The sequence below is a fragment of the Ranitomeya imitator genome, chromosome 4 (genome assembly GCF_032444005.1).
Source record: "Ranitomeya imitator isolate aRanImi1 chromosome 4, aRanImi1.pri, whole genome shotgun sequence".
Classification (NCBI taxonomy): domain Eukaryota; kingdom Metazoa; phylum Chordata; class Amphibia; order Anura; family Dendrobatidae; genus Ranitomeya; species Ranitomeya imitator.
The window spans coordinates 410216806-410234588 of record NC_091285.1 but is presented as its reverse complement, the minus strand read 5'-3'; the positions used below and the strand labels follow the sequence as shown (position 1 = coordinate 410234588).

General features: G+C 44.7%; 1 protein-coding gene across 3 annotated transcripts in view; it reads right to left on the bottom strand.

Annotated features, from left to right (window-relative positions):
- Nucleotides 1–17783, bottom strand: part of LOC138676261 (uncharacterized) — a 211740-nt gene that overhangs the window by 97964 nt on the left and 95993 nt on the right. For 2 of the 3 annotated variants that reach the window (XM_069765375.1, XM_069765374.1), the window contains exons 7-9: nucleotides 15722–15868; nucleotides 15435–15620; nucleotides 1306–1405 (exon numbers count right to left, since the gene is read on the bottom strand). In XM_069765375.1, coding sequence (XP_069621476.1) covers nucleotides 1306–1405; nucleotides 15435–15620; nucleotides 15722–15868 — 433 coding nt within the window. The remainder of the gene's footprint in view (nucleotides 1–1305; nucleotides 1406–15434; nucleotides 15621–15721; nucleotides 15869–17783) is intronic. The other variant, XM_069765376.1, reaches the window with a different exon arrangement.

The following is a 17783-nucleotide window of genomic DNA, read 5'->3' as shown; positions in this document are numbered from 1 at the left end:
ATAAAATTCAATATCCAGACACTGGTTGAGATTTTTTTCCCAGGTCGCGAGGAATTGAGATAATCTCCCTCCCACCCTGGGGGGAATATCACTTAGGGGTCTTTTTATCTCTTGAGTAATTACCGAAAAGGAAGCCCCTATCTCTCCTTTTCCCCACCATCCCATCTCTTCTGCTCTCTTGGTGGTCGTCTCCGGAAAAATTTCCTATTCCGAAAGGGCAGTTTAGCAAATGGTGCGGCCAGGATGGGGAACCCTTCTTTCTTGTCTCCTGCTTTTTGTAAAATATCATCCAGGGTCTCCCCAAAAATTTCCCTTCACATGGGATTGAGCAAAGTTTTCTGTTTGGTTTGTAGGTCGCCTGGCCAGCTTTTTAACCACAAAGTCCTGCATTTGATAGGGCTGCTGATTTGGAAGCGAGTTTAACGGAGTCAGCTGATGAGTCTGCCAGAAAGGCTGCCACCTCTCTAATCATGGGAATAGATTCTATTACTTTACTTCTCGATAAGCCATCCCTTAGTTGTTTTTCCAAATTATCAATCCAAATAATTAGGGATCTAGAAGTGCATGCGGCAGCTATTGCTGGCCTTAAGCATCCACCTACCGACTCCCATGCCCCTTTAAGGAAGGTATCCGCTCTTTTGTCAAGGGTATCCTTCAGAGTTCGCGTGTCCTCAAAGGGCAAAGCAAATTTTTTGTATCCATGCGCGCAATGCCCGGGACCCGGAAATGAAAAGGTTCTATATCCGGAAGTGCCCATTCTGCGCGGTCTTCCTGGCGTCCGGGTCCCTGAAGCCCCTACCTCCTATCCAGAGTGGCGGCTGCGCTTCCCTCCCCCCCCCCACACGCACTCTGCAGACCCATCGGTCCCAGCAGTGGCAGCATCAGGCACCGCACCAGCCGGGACAGGGGCCTCTCCGCTGCCAAAGCCCGACTGGCCAGCTCCAGATCTTCATATTTAGGTACCAATTCCTAGAAGGTTCCCAGTCAGGGACAGGAAACCAAACTGATGCAGGAGAGAGGTACCACCATTTTATCCTATAGGTTTCCTGTCCCTGAAGGGCGGATCCCCTCTCTCTGGTAGTGCCGTCATGGGCGACTGAGAAAAACACATTAAGCAATTCACCTTCCTGTATGTTTTAGCTGCACTGATAATCTGATGAGATATGAGGGCTAAAATTTGAAAATGATAGTAACATATATCTGAAAGGTACCGTAACTAGCAGACGCTTGTAATAGAAATAACCTGCTTACAAGGACATCGTGTAAAAACAAATGTGAACTTGTTCATACACAGAAAAAAGATACTAACAGCAAACACATTGAGGCCATCCACAGAGTACTTGTAGTAATAAACATTAATTGCATAATAGCAGCACAGAACAACCTCTGCATTACAATCGTCCACCTAGGAAGAAAGATTAACAATGTTACACAAGATCCACATTGTAATGTGTAATTCTGATATAGCGATCACACAAAGTTGTGCATAATATAAAATATACAAACAACCCTCGCTCACATAATGCTTTATGTTCCAGTACCATAGGATCTTAAAAGGGAACCGGTCATCTTAAGAAATGCTATTGACCTGCAGATGTAGGGGTAATCTGTGGATAAAAGCATTTAAACCTGGAGTAGCTTGATTAAGTAGAGGCTACAGGGAGAAAAAAAAATGAAGCTATATTCTCTCAGCTGTTCGCTTTGATTTCAGGTAGTTTAAGGAGCAGTTACAGTCACAACTTCGTACACAGTGAGCACTCCTTCGCACTTTGACAGGCCTCTCAGCCTGCTCACATGCTCCGTAGAGGGACTTCCAAAGAGTGATTTCAGCAAACTCACTGTATAGTGACCAGTGACTAACCACTCACTGAACCGCACTAAAAATGTCTGGAAGCAAGCAGCTGCTGGGAGAATAAAACTTAATTTTTTTCCTTGTAGCCACTGCTCCATTAAACCAGCTAAACATGACTTAAAAGGGAACCTGTCAACCGATTCATGCACATAGGTAGAAGACAGCCAAGAGCCCTAGCAGATTAGTAACGTTTATTCCTATACTTCCTGGCCGGATCCACAAAAGGTGTTTACAGTAGTTTTCTGGCGTAAAACGTTTGTTGCACTCACGAGGTAAGCAAAAATTGAGACATTTGGCATTGTCACACCAGTTCCAGGCAGCTTCATCAAAATTGGCAGAATTTACATCTCTTTTGGCGGTGCAAAACAGCTAAGAGATGTGCCTAATTCATTTATTAAGTGATGTGCAGCTCTTGCAGGTTTGTCTTAATTATGCCCATACTCCAGCATGCACATTCATTAAGATTGGGGTGTACAATACCAATCAATGAATGAAGCCCACTGTTTTCTCAGAAACGCTTCAGCTAAATCAAACAGTCAGGCTCCGATTCATTCGGCCTGTGGTTTGGGTGACATGAATTATCAGAGAGTCTTTTGACACGCCATTTACCCCTATAAAATTGGCAGCTAAATGGCGTTTCTCAAGGCAACATTCTCTTTAAAAAAAAAAAAAGTATTTTTTAAAATTTTATACAAAACACCAGTCCTATAAAAAACATTGCATATGTTAAGGGATGGATGGTCATACTCTATCCAATTAAGGCTGGTTTCACATTTACGGTTGTGTCCGCAGCGTTTTGGACGCATACATCCGCATGAGTCTTGATTTCATATCTAACATTGTAGATGCAGGTGCATGCGTTAGGCCGCGTTTGCTTACGCATGCGTATTTATACGGTGTGCGGCCGGGTGCAGCTGACACACAATGTTAGAATTTTTGTGGCGGCAAATTTCCTCCACCATACGTAGGCGGACGCTTGCGGAAGGAGTGCATCAAATAAACGCATTACAGTCTATGGGAACACATGCATTCTTCTGAGTAAAGATGTCTAGGAACTTGATTGAAGCCATCCCCCAAACAAAGGTTATAAAAAAAGGTAGTGGAAGTCCATTACTCTCAAGACTTTGGAAGTGATACAAGGCTTGCAGCCTGTGGAAGACTCTAGGAAAATGTAAGTACTTTATATACTCGAGTATAAGCGGAGATTTTCAGCCCATATTTTTGGGCTGAAAGTCCCCCTCTCGGCTTATACTCTAGTCATACCCAGGGGTTGGCAGGGGAGGGGGAGCGGGGGCTGTCTAATTATACTCGCTGCTCCTGGCGCGGTCCCTGCAGGTTCCTGGCTCCCCGTCACCCCAGCTTCTTCCTGTATTGAGCGGTCACATGGTACCGCTCATTACAGTAATGAATATGCGGCTCCACCTCCCATAGGGGTGGAGCCGCATATTCATTACTGTAATGAGCAGTAACGGTGACCGCTCAGCACAGGAAGAAGCTACGGCGCCAGGGACTGCACAGCGCCAGGAGCAGGCGAGTATAACGGGGAGGGGAGCGCATCGCTGCGCGATATTCACCTGTTCCCCTTTCCGGGCGCCGCTCCGTCTTCAGCGTCTTCTGCAGTGACAGTGCGCACCCTCTGCCTGAACATCAGTTGAGAAGACGCTGAAGATGGAGCGGCGCCGGAACAAGGAGCAGGTGAATATTGAAAGTGCCGGGGGCCTGAGCGACAGAGGCGAGTATGATTTTTTTTTTTTTTTTATCGCAGCAACAGCAAATGGGGCAAGTGTCTGGATGGGGTATCTGATGGGGCCATAACATTTGTGCAGCATTATATGGGGCAAGTGTCTGTATGGGGCAGCATCTTATGGGGTCATAACGTTTGTGCAGCACTATATGGGGCAAGTGTCTCTATGGGGCATCGTATGGGGCCATAACGTTTGTGCAGCACTATATGGGGCAAGTGTCTGAATGGGGCATCTTATGGGGCCATAACATTTGTGCAGCATTATATGGGGCAAGTGTCTGTATGGAGCATCTTATGGGGCCATAACGTTTGTGCAGCACTATATGGGGCAAGTGTCTGAATGAAACATCTTATGGGGCCATAACGTTTGTGCAGCATTATATGGGGCAAGTGTCTGTATGGGGCAAGTGTCTGTATGGGGCCATAATCAACGTTTGTGCAGCATTATATTGGGCAAATGTGTCTATGGGGCCATTATTAACCTTTATGCAGGATTATATGGGGCATATTTTAATATGGAGCATCTTATGGGGCCATGATAAACTTTATGGAGCATTATACGGGGCTCCTGATTCAATATGGATATTCAAAAACACAACCTACTGATGTCTCAATTTTATTGGTATCTATTTTTACTTTTGACATTTACCGGTAGCTGCTGCATTTCCCACCCTAGGCTTATACTCGAGTCATTAAGTTTTCACAGTTTTTGTGGCAAAATTAGGGGGGGTAAGCTTATATTCGAGTACATACGGTATACAAGCGATATGTCTGCCTGTGTTTTTCTCCCTGCAGTCTGCAATGATTTCTATCATTCTTGCAGCATTCCTCATCATGTCCTCCAGTGCAGAGCAGACCTCACAAAGTGGACAGGAGACTGAAGTGAGTACATTTGCTGCTGAGTGGCAAGTATTCACTGTGACTATTATACAAATGTGGCAAAATATTTTTATTTTCACAGAACCCTTCCAGTGCAGATGAACAGGAGCAGCAGACTCAGGCCCAAGCTCTGATGGCAAGAGGGCATGTAAGTATTCTTGACTGTTTTGGTTTATTTTTGACTGTTGGTACTCTTGCCTTTCTTCATTTATTCTCGACTGTTTTGGGGACGTTTGGATTTTTTTGACTGTTTGTTTTAAGGGCAGAGACTCACTGCCATATTCCTCGTGCGATAATCCCATCCCACTGCACGGACTGGCCTCTACTGACCCTAGCATGACAGTATGATGGATTACTATGCAGCTGTCAAGCTCCGATCAGGAGAGCAGACAGCCAGTATGAGTTTTATAATGATTCTCGCACGAGAAATACGGCAGTGTGTCTCTGCCCTAGTGTTTTCTCTTTCCAACATTAATGTCGTTTTTCATTTCTAGGTCCCACAACAAGAGGATTTTATTGAGAATTACCTCCATCACCCTGGTGCAGGAGCGAGTTCTGTTGTAGGACACCCGGGAGCAGTAGCACTCGGACACTGGTGATTTGGTGGCTGTGGACTGAGGTGGCCCAATCGCTGATGGATGACTGGGACAATGCCACATCACGTGTCAGATAGGCTTTTCGTAAGTATTGCAGTGTGGTCTGACTCAGCAGTGAACCTGAAGGCCGGAATAACACAACCGTGTGTGATGCGATAAACTCATGCGAGTTTATCACATCACACACGGTTGTAAGATCCCTGCCTAAAGTGCATTGTTTAACAATTTTTTTTCCGATTTCACAGTGATCCAAGTCAAAACCTGCTGGCGTTCGATGAAGGATCACTTCAACAAGGACCCGAGACAGGAGACCCAAGTTCGCAGTGGTGCTGCAGCAAGGATCGAGAAATATTAATACCACCGGATGCTGGCTTTCCTGAGGTCTGTCCTTGCTCAGAGAACGCAAGTATTTTTGTGTTGTATTCCATTGTGTTGTATTCATGAATATGAATTTTTGTATTCCACAGGAGTTGGCGCTTTTACAATTGTTATTTTTTGGTAGTAATGTTTTACTTTTCACAGAACCTGTAGCAGCACCCTCGAACCTGGATCTTCCTCTGCAGTGGTCCCTCATTGAACTGCCACGGACCAGTCCCAGCCATCCACCAGCGAAGCAGCAAGTGGGTCGGAGTCACAGGCTGGAGAACAGGCAGCTGGTCCTTCAGGTGATCCCCTGTCCCAGTCTGCTTTTTTTGGGGGGGAGGGTGGGCTCTTCCTGCCAGCGGCAGAAGGCCTCGGACAGGTCATTCATGCCCGAGTTTATTCACTTGAACTCGGTCTTCCAGAATGGCTTAAAGGTGCTGGGTGATAGACTGGAAAGTGGTCAGTGGTCTGATCCATATTAAAACACACTTTTCCAGGATGTCAACCAACGCCTTAACCGTCTGGAAGCCTACCTCCAGAGACCAGCACACCATTTTTTTATTTTCTTTTTAACAAGATAGAGCAGGGCATGTCAAAACACCTTACGCCTGAACTCCAGATCAACGTGATGCAGGCCTGCAACACTGCTTATGTTCAGGCTATGCAACAGACAGTACTACCACCTTGCACAGGTGGTATTTCCACCAAATACACAAACTGTATACCGAGTTATGCTGCATATTACTGTACGGCCACCACCATGCCCAGTCCTGCCGCACACCACTAGACCGCCACCACCATGCCGGGGTCCTGTTGAAAGCCACTCCTCCACCACCATGCAGAGTCCAGATCCTGCACGGCGGTCCACCTTCAGCACCACGCCAGGTCCAGATCCTGCACGGCCGTCCACCTCCACCACCAGGCCGGGTCCAGATCCTGCACTGCCGTCCACCTCCACCACCACAAGGCCGGGTCCAGATCCTGCACTGCCATCCACCACCACCACCAGGCTGGGTCCAGATCCTGCACGGCCATCCACCTCCACCAGCAGGCCGGGTCCAGATCCTGCACTGCCGTCCACCTCCACCACCATGCCAAGTCCAGATCCTGCACGGCCATCCACCTCCACCTCCAGGCCGGGCCCAGATCCTGCACGGCTGTCCACCGCCACCACGGTAAAAAGAAAAAAATAAATAAAAATGTGTTTTCCCCCAATCACTGCTTGATCTTTGTCTCCTTCATCGCTGGCAACACACACTGTGCGCCGGCAACACACTGGTTTTGACACCTCATATCTCCATGACACAATCTACAGCTCCTCTTATTTGCTTTACCAGCAGCATTGCTTCTTGTGTGTGTAATGGAGCTATGAGGTGGCAAAAATCCTCCAAAAATATATATTAATACAGCAAAAAAGGCCAGGGGTCAACAATGCTCACCTGCCTCAGTTGTCTGCATCCTGAGTGCAATAGTTCTGACACACGGGCAGGTGAGTAAAGATATGAAGTGGATTAGGGTCATCTCTCCAGTCTGAAGTAATATTAAAAATACTGTGTCTTAAATAGCAGACAGGGGGATGTACGGCTGAAAAGATTAAGCAAAGGTAAATGTGTAAAAAAGATGGGGAGTATAGCCATAGTCTGCAGCAGCACCTCGGTCGGGTAAGATAACACACGGTGCTTTGATCACCGGCTTAAGCTCCATTTCCCCTCCTTAGTTTGGGAGAACCGATACCCTAACTATATATATATATATTTTTTTTTTTTTATTTATCTTTAGCACAGGCTGCGTTTTCACTAATGTCCTCAAACCTGTGCCCTCCTGAATAGGGGTATGCATATACTCCACGTCTACTTTAGTCTATGGCAGTGGAGCTATGCTCCCCACATTTACCTTTGCTTAATCTTTTCAGCCGTACATCCCCGTGTGCTATTTAAGACACAATATTTATCTCACCATCCCTTACAATATGGTGCGTAATTTCACTTAGTTTGTCCAATAAATCCTATGTGACTGTGCCAGGATGTTTCTATCATTTCTAATCTTGTCCCATTGAATATTTGATATTGAGCCATATAACGTTTGTATATACTTTATTATATTTTTTGTTGATTCTATAATTTACAGTAACTGATGAAGGTTGCGGTTTATGACCGAAACGTTTTGCTGTTACTGCATTTGGAATATACCACAAGTTGAGTGCCAGGTTTTTTGCTATATATTACTAAGGTTTTGGAACCTACATGGGCACCACCTCTTGGAGCTGTGCACACGCTTTTTTTGATAAGGATACCAAAAGGCACACAACAGTTCTTTATGCCCTGGTCAGTCTAATTAAAAATCCTTATTGTGTGGTTCAAGTCACGACTGGAGTATGGTTTCAGGAGGTTTCCACACATCTGAAAGGCCTCATCCCCAACCACAACAAATGGCATTGGCGGGCCTTGAGTGTGTTGGGAAGAGGTCGTGGCAGGGGGAAATTAAAATGATTCCCATACAACCTTTGGCCCATGTCCGAGTTTTTAAATGTCTGCGAATCATTACCACGACCAAAAATCCAATGTCCACAGCGAAAAACCTACAGTCTGCAGCTGCAATCACCATGAGCACTATGGAAATTTTTTTTTTTTATATATAATTAAAGTACTCGGATCCAGTTCTAGCCGGTTTGGTAATCCTGATGTTTTCCGTCCACTGCTCCCAAACAGTTGGGGAAATCACAAACTTCAAAAAATTGGTTTGTAGTTTGCTGCCAGATTTCCGTGGGGGGTAGGGGGATAAATTCTGCACGGAGAACATCCCACAAAGCCCGGCAGGTGTCTGCGACAATCCCAGAGAGTGGAAATTCCCATCCGGAACTGGAAATGGAGCGATGATAGGCTCTCTCCGGTAGCCAGGAATCTGCCAAAAAGAAAAATATAAAAATCAGAACAATAATTTTTATGACTTGGGGGAAAGAAAAGAAAAAGAAAAGAAAGAAAGAAAAGAAAGAAAGAAAGAAAAGAAAGAAGAAATAAAGAGAAAGAACATGGCTTTTAGAACAATAATATTTAGGACAGTATTTAAGCTAAACAAAAAAAGGGAAAAATATTAAGTACAATGCAGAACAATAATAATTATGACAGGCGTTAATGTTTAAATATTACTAACCTTAGTGTCACCAGCAGACTTTATCTTTTTCTTTATTTTTTTTTTTATATAGCGCTAACATATTCCGCAGCGCTTTACAATTTGCACACATTATCATCGCTGTCCCCGATGGGGCTCACAATCCAAATTCCCTATCAGTATGTCTTTGGAATGTGGGAGGAAACCGGAGTGCCCGGAGGAAACCCATGCAAACACGGAGAGAACATACAAACTCTTTGCAGATGTTGTCCTTGGTGGGGCTTGAACCCAGGACTCCAGCGCTGCAAGGCTGCTGTGCTATCCACTGCGCCACCGTGCTGCCCAGCAGACGTTCCTCTGCAGGAATTGCTCTACGAAGCTGGGTGTCCTGCCTCCTGATGGCGCCTTGTACACGGTCCAGCAATTCCATAAAGCTGTCTTGAGACATCCTCGTGTACTCGAAATATTTTTGTGGGTTTTCACGGAGCTCACCGTATAAGGAGTGGTAGACTCCATGGCTCGGTCATAGTTCAAGAATCGGGTGCTGCCAAAAGCGCCGACGCAGTCTTCTCTGTTCTCTTTTCCGTTCTTGCTGACAAGCAAATGCAAAGGAAAGAAACAAGTTCACATCCAAATCCAGATTCGGATAGAAACTCTCCATGCGAAGATCCATCTTGATACAGGAGCAAAATGTGTAAACGCGTGCAGACGTCGCGGTTTTTTTTACCTGCCAAGTGCAAGTTGTTGCGGAAAAAAATGCAACGTTATCATGCGTTTTGCATTGCGTTTGCAGTTGAGGACGAGACGCTGCAGACTCTACTGCAAATGTGAACCTAGCCTTAAGGCCCCTTCACATTAAGCGACGCTGCAGCGATACCGACAACGATCCGGATCGCTGCAGCGTCTCTGTTTGGTCGCTGGAGAGCCGTCACACAGACCGCTCTCCAGCGACCAACGATGCCGGTAACCAGGGTAAACATCGGGTAACTAAGCGCAGGGCCGCGCTTAGTAACCCGATGTTTACCCTGGTTACCTTCCTAAAAGTAAAAAAACCAAACAGTACATAATTACCTAACGCTCTCTGTCCTCCAGCGCTGTGCTCTGCACTCCTCCTGTACTGTCTGTGTGAGCACAGCGGCCGGAAAGCAGAGCGGTGACGTCACCGCTCTGCTTTCCGGCTGACCGACGCTCACAGACAGTACAGGAGGAGTGCAGAGCACAGCGCTGGAGGACAGACAGCGTTAGGTAAGTATGTACTGTTTTTTTTTTTTACTTTTAGGATGGTAACCAGGGTAAACATCGGGTTACTAAGCGCGGCCCTGCGCTTAGTTACCCAATGTTTACCCTGGTTACCAGTGAAGACATCGCTGGATCGGTGTCACACACGCCGATCCAGCGACGAAATTCTGGACTTTGTTCAGCGACCAACGATCTCCCAGCAGGGGCCTGATCGTTGGTCGCTGTCACACAACGATTTTATTAACGATATCGTTGCTATGTCACAAAAAGCAACGATATCGTTAACAATATCGTTATGTGTGAAGGTACCTTTAGTCTCAAGCTCTGAGATCAGGTAACTGGATGATCGACCTCTGCTCCATTCATTGTCCATCTTGCGATCTAGAGCCCTGTTTTGGGGATTTGAGGGTTTCAGAAGCCATATTCACAGAATTCAATAATTGGATGTCCACTATCCCGAGAATAGGAGAAGACTTGATACAGAGCATAAACCATGAAGGTCAATAACTAGTAAATTAACTGCTGAAGCCCGATGTGATGGTGTGATATGGTGTTCGGGTTATAATTCTATGTTCATATTTTTACTGATTTTAGGAGTGTTTTCTTGTTGCTCTATCATTCTATGTATTCCCAGGTCTTGTCTAGAGTATTACCTTACAAAAGGTCCAATAATTGAATTAGTTCAGTTACTATCTGCAGCCTGAATGTATCCATGCCTCTTGATGAACCCCTGCTGACTTTTCCTGACAGTCCATTCATAACCACTCTGGAGAAGTATCAGCAGCCGCACTGCCATATTGATCTCTAAGCAGAGGATTGTGATTCTCATCTCCTGTGGCATTTATGACGTTACTGGACTGTATCCACGTTCCTGGACCATTTGATCCTCTGTGTGGTGGATTGTTTTAAGGACCCTTCGGTTTGCATAATAACGCACAGCTGACATGTGCCCGTAATAGCGGAGGGTGGATTCGCGATCCACCCGCCGCTATTAACTAGTTAAATGCCGCTGTCAAACACTGACAGCGGCATTTAACAAGCACTCCCGGCCGCAAATGCGGCACCGCTGACCCGTCACGTGATTGGGGGTCATCCGTGCATTGGTATAACAACCAGAGGTCTTCTGAAGACCTCTATGGTTGGTAATGCCGGATTGCTGTGAGCGCCACCCTGTGGTCGGCGCTCATAGCGATGCTGTAATTCTGCTACAGATTATATTTATTTATATAGCACCATTAATTCCATGATGACAGACTGGTACAGAGGGGAGAGGACCCTGTCCTTGCGGACTTACATTCTACTACATGGGGGCGATCTAAGCATCTCTCCTATGTAGGAAAGCCGATCAGGCTATGCCAGCTTCTAGCCTCCCATGGAGGATATTGAAGCACGGCAAAAGTAAAAAATGTTTTTAAAATAAAAAAAATATAAGTTTAAATCACCCCCTCTTTCCCTAAACAGCGTAGCGATAAAAAAAACAAAAAAAAACTGCCAGAATTCCTTTTTTTTGTCACGTAATTGCATTAAAATGCAATAACAGGCGATCAAAAGAACATATCTGCACTGAATTTGTATCATTAAAAACGCCAGCTCGGCACGCAAAAAATAAGCCCTCACCCAACTCCAGATCACGAAAAATTGAGACGCTACGGGTCTCGGAAAATTGCGTTTGTTTTTTTTTCAGCAAAGTTTGGAATTTTTTTTTTCACCACTTAGATAAAATAGAACCTAGACATGTTTGGTGTATAGGAGCTTATAATAACCTGAAGAATCATAATGGCAGGTCATTTATAGCATTTAGTAAACCTAGCAAAAAAGCCAAACTTTTTTTGCAATTTCACCGCACTTGGAATTTTTCTTCCCCATTTTCTAGTACACGATACGGTAAAACCAATTGTGTCCATCAAAAGTACAACTCTTCCTGCAAAAAATAAGCCCTCCCATGGCCATATTGACGGAAAATTAAGAAAAGTTATGGCTCTGGAAAGAAGGGGAGCGAAAAACAAAAACGCAAAAAAGAAAAAAGGCAGGGTCTCTAAGGGGTTAATCCACGCCTCCGTTACAACGGCTACCTGGCAGATCTATGGTAAGGCTTGGGAGGAGTGGTGCTCATTAATTCATTAATTGTCAATAATTGTGACCAAGCTAGAGAAGTGACGACAGAATTTTTGGTTCAGCAAAGGGAAAGAGGGATATCTGGTACTTTGGTGCAACGGAAATTATCGGGGTTAGCCTTTTTCTTTCAACTTATGGGGTGGGCCAATGTAAAAGCTCTTCCTCATTAAACAAGCCATTAAAGGCTGGAAAAGGCTTCAACCGAGTCAAGAATGTCGTCGCCCCATTTCATTGAGACTATTGCATGACATTATTTCAATAGCCCCATCGGTCTGCTAATTGCAATACGAGGCGATCTTCATATCTGCTGCGATCGCCATCGCTTTTTTCGGTGCACTGCGCATTAGCGAGTTGTTACCATGGTCACAAAATGCGTCGGAAGACAGTTTAATTAATGAGGACATAGTCATATGCAGCGACGCTCAGCGCATTAGAGTGAGAAATCCAAGTGCAATCCCACTGGTAGGGGCTCGTGGGTGCTGGTTAACTCAGCAGATGACCCAGTATGCCCGCTAAAAAAAGTCAAAAGATACACGGTAGTAAGACACGCAAGCAAATTTTTTCTCTCTCATACAGACGGGTCCCCTCTTAGCAAGTATCAATTCCAGGCAATGTTCGCGCTGTGCTTAGAAAAAAAAACAGCGCTAATCCGAAACAATACGGGACACATTCTTTCCGAATTGGGGCAGCCACAGAAGTGGCTAGGGCAGGAGTATTGGAGGCTGAAGTGCAGAGAATTGGTCGATGGAAATCCGCATGTTTCTCCAGATACATAAGACCAGATTTGCTAAAGTAACACATTTTATCTCTTACAGGAATAGAAGTTTGGGTTTTTGGACACTCATGTCTATTGGGCGGCAAAAAGGGCCAAACTGTGGCCCGGAGGAAGAAATCTTGGCTTCCCGGGTCTAGAAGTCAACTGGAGAGGTATCAGAGGCCTCCAATGGCAGCAAGTGTTCCAAGAGATAGTTGACATCTCAAGGAGGGCTAAACACCCGGTGATAATAGTGATACACATTGGTGGCAATGATCTTGGCAAGCGCAAAATCGATGATCTTTATAAATGGATGACAACAGACATCCAACATTTTAGCTGTTTATTCACGAATATGGTATTGATGTGGTCACAGATAATACCACAGGCAGTCTTGCATGGTGCAAGAAACGAAAAAGCCATAGAGCGCGCAAAGAAAAAAATTAAATGCATGGATGACAAAATTCGTGAGGGGAAAATGCGGTATTGTGGTTAGTCACCACCAGCTGAAAGGGAATAACAGCATTATTACGACCAGATGGAGTCCACCTTACGGACATCGGCCTCGATATTTTTTTTTGTCCGGCTTGCAGGATGGAGTTGAACAGGCCCTAATGTTGATGGGTGGTGGACGGAGTCTTGTGTAGGTCATACACAGGATCCTCTGTGGCGGATGAAGTGGAGGAGGGCAAAGGTTTGTAACCAAATCGCCTGTCGATCACAGGATCTCGGCGACGAGCCGCCCATTATGAAATGCAATTGCCTTTTTCTGCTCAAGTAATTAATAAAAACTGACCGACCTGATTGAACCCACCCAATCCTGTCTGTTTCATTACGGGATTGGTGGGATGGGGGAAGGCACTGTTTAAGACACGCAGGTCTCCACAGTCTGTGTGTCCCTTTCACTATCTGAGAATAACCCTCCATCAACCTCCACCACACCCAATAGCACCTCAAATACTGGGAGGTGACTAGCTCATTCAACTTTTATCTATCCCCCACTCTCTCAAGATGGCTGGACCATCATCTACTATATAATTATCTTAGGGTCACTTCCGTCTTTCTGTCTGTCTGTCTTTCACGGATATTTATTGGTCGCGGCCTATGTCTATCATGGAATCCAAGTCGTTGATTGGTCTCGCCAGCTGCCTGTCATGGCTGCCGTGACCAATCAGCGACGGCCACAGTCCGATTAGTCCCTCCCCTGCAGTCAGCACCCGGCGCCCGCTCCATACTCCCTGCAGTCACCGCTCACACAGGGTTAATGCCAGCGGTAACGGACCGCGTTATGCCGCAGGTAACTCACTCCGTTACCACCGTTATTAACCCTGTGTGACCAAGTTTTTACTATTGATTCTGCCTATGCATCGTTAATAGTAAAAACATCTAATGTTAAAAATATAAAAAATCATTATATACTCACCTTTCGCGATGCTCCGGTGACTGCTCCATGCAAGCGGCAGGTTCCGGTGCCAAGGATGGTATGGGAGAAGGACATGCCATGACGTCGCGGTCATGTGACCGAACTACAAGGGGCCCTCGGAAGGTGAGGATATGTTTTTTATTTATTTAACCTGTGACATACGTGGCTGGGCAATATACTACGTAGCTAGACAATATACTACGTGGCTCCGGGCAATATACTACGTGGACATGCATATTCTAGAATACCCGATGCGTTAGAATCAGGCCACCATCTAGTTGTAAATAAGCCCCTGTACTTTGTCTCTCCCCACCTCATTGTATATTGTAAGCTCTCGCGAGCAGGGCCGTCTAATTTTGCTTTAATTATTGTATCATTTTTAATGTTGTTACTTATGACTCGTGTATGAACTGTTAAACTGTAAAGCGCTGCAGAATATTATGGCGCTATATAAAGATAATTATTATTTTCATGAAATAGCGGTTCTTGGGACTGTTCACTCATCTCTTGCTCTGTTGAGTGCGTGATACCGGATTAAGACCCAGTGACACCCCCAGCATAAGAAAATAGTAATAGTAATACTCAGAACATTGCTAAGAGGTAAAAAATAAATGTAACAAAAAAAAAAACAGCAAAATATGCTTAGAGTCTTTACAGGGTATACCTCGCTCCAGTCTGTCCTCAACTCTGCTGCCCGGCTATTCCACCTCTCCTCGCTACTCTCCTGCTTCTCCCCTCTGCAAATCCCTCCACTGGCTCCCAATTCCCCAACAAATCCAGTTCAAACTACTAACAAAGCCATCTACAAAGCCATCCACAACGTGTCCCCTCCCTATATCTTTGAACTAATCTCCCACTATCTTGCTTCACATAATCTCCGATCCTCCCAAGACCTCCTACTCTCCTCCACACTTATTCGTTCCTCACACAACCGCCTCCAAGATTTCTCCCCAATATCCCCCAACCTCTGGAATTCCACGCCTCAACACGTCCTGTTATCCACTACCCTCGGCTCCTTCAGACGGAACCTGAAAACCCATCTCTTCAAGAAAGCCTACAGCCTGCAATAACCATTCTGCCGCCTCGCCATCGCCAGTGCTGCTGCCTCGCCATTGCCAGAGCCACCGCCTCGCCCCTACCTTCTGTCTCTTCCCCACTATCCCATAGAATGCAAGTCCGCAAGGACAGGGTCCTCTCCCCTCTGTACCAGTCTGTCACTGTAAACCTACTTACTGTAATCGATATCTATAACCCTGTATGTAACCCCTTCTCATGTACAGCACCATGGAATTAATGGTGCTATATAAATAAATAATAATAATAATAATAATAATAATAATAATAATAAATAACAATTGTACCTGGTTTTCTTGGTGTATGTGCACATGCTCTGGAGGCATTAAAAGCACAGTTGATAAAACCCTGCCATTCATCTTAGACACAGGGATGAAAAATACTGAGAGCCAGGATATTAAACAGGCAAGCCCATGGACTACTGCAAGCACAGGATATCCCACAAATAACCAAATGTAAGTGCTGAGACGCATCTGGAGAGAAAAAAAAAAAAAAACATGCACACAAGGTAAAAAAAAGTCTTCAACATAGAAAGAGCTGTAAATACAATTCCAATTGATAGTAATAGATTTACCCAGTAGTTGACCTCACAGCTGTGGGAATTTGCATGTAGTCTCTCCCTTTTTTCAATAAGGAGCGTCTTCTCCACCTCATCAACCTCTGGTATAGCCTCACACTTTGAGAACCTCACAAGGCATTTTCTATTGTGCAGTCTACCACTCTAGAACAGACACCAATTGCATTACAAAAACGTACCAACATTTAAAGAGTTGTTCACAACTGGATAATTCCTGCTTATTCACTTTAGTTCACCATAAAAAAATAAATTAATATTTCAACACAATAACAGTGCTGTTATTCCTAGGAATATGGCATTGCTCTGTCATTTGACCACTGCAGTCAGTTGCCACAGCCTTTGCCATTACGTCAGAGCAGACGTCCACTATGACGCAATATCGTTGAGCCATTACCAATCAGCAGCAGATACTATCTTTAACCCCTTCATGACCCAGCCTATTTTGACCTTAAAGACCTTGCCGTTTATTGCAATTCTGACCAGTGTCCCTTTATGAGGTAATAACTCAGGAACGCTTCAACGGATCCTAGCGGTTCTGAGATTGTTTTTTCGTGACATATTGGGCTTCATGTTAGTGGTAAATTTAGGTCAATAAATTCTGCGTTTATTTGTGATAAAAACGGAAATTTGGCGAAAATTTTGAAAATTTCGCAATTTTCACATTTTGAATTTTTATTCTGTTAAACCAGAGAGTTATGTGACACAAAATAGTTAATAAATAACATTTCGCACATGTCTACTTTACATCAGCACAATTTTGGAAACAAAATTTTTTTTTGCTAGGAAGTTATAAGGGTTAAAATTTGACCAGCGATTTCTCATTTTTACAACGAAATTTACAAAACCATTTTTTTTAGGGACCACCTCACATTTGAAGTCAGTTTGAGGGGTCTATATGGCTGAAAATACCCAAAAGTGACACCATTCTAAAAACTGCACCCCTCAAGGTACTCAAAACCACATTCCAGAAGTTTATTAACCCTTCAGGTGCTTCACAGCAGCAGAAGCAACATGGAATGAAAAAAATGAACATTTAACTTTTTAGTCACAAAAATTATCTTTTAGCAACAATTTTTTTATTTTCCCAATGGTAAACGGAGAAACTGAACCACGAAAGTTGTTGTCCAATTTGTCCTGAGTACGCTGATACCTCATATGTGGGGGTAAACCACTGTTTGGGCGCACGGCAGGGCTTGGAAGGGAAGGAGCGCCATTTGACTTTTTGAATGAAAAATTGGCTCCACTCTTTAGCGGACACCATGTCGCGTTTGGAGAGCCCCTGTGTGCCTAAACATTGGCGCTCCCCCACAAGTGACCCCATTTTGGAAACTAGACCCCCCAAGGAACTTATCTAGATGCCTAGTGAGCACTTTAAACCCTCAGGTGCTTCACAAATTGATCTGTAAAAATGAAAAAGTACTTTTTTTTTTTTTTTCACAAAAAAATTATTTTCGCCTCAATTTTTTCATTTTCACATGGGCAATAAGATAAAATGGATCATAAAATTTGTTGGGCAATTTCTCCCGAGTACGCCGATACCTCATATGTGGGGGTAAACCACTGTTTGGGCACTCGGCAGGGCTCGGAAGGGAAGGCGCGCCATTTGACTTTTTGAATGGAAAATTAGCTCCACTCTTTAGCGGACACCATGTCGCGTTTGGAGAGCCCCTGTGTGCCTAAACATTGAAGATCCCCCAGAAATGACCCCATTTTGGAAACTAGACCCCCCAAGGAACTTATCTAGATGTGTGGTGAGGACTTTGAACCCCCAAGTGTTTCACAGAAGTTTATAACGCAGAGCCATGAAAATAAGAAATAAAAATTATTTTCTCAAAAATGATCTTTTAGCCTGCAATTTTTTATTTTCCCAAGGGTAACAGGAGAAATTTGACCCCAAAAGTTGTTGTCCAGTTTCTCCTGAGTACGCTGATACCCCATATGTGGGGGTAAACCACTGTTTGGGCACATGTCGGGGCTCGGAAGTGAAGTAGTGACGTTTTGAAATGCAGACTTTGATGGAATGCTCTGTGGGCGTCACGTTGCGTTTGCAGAGCCCCTG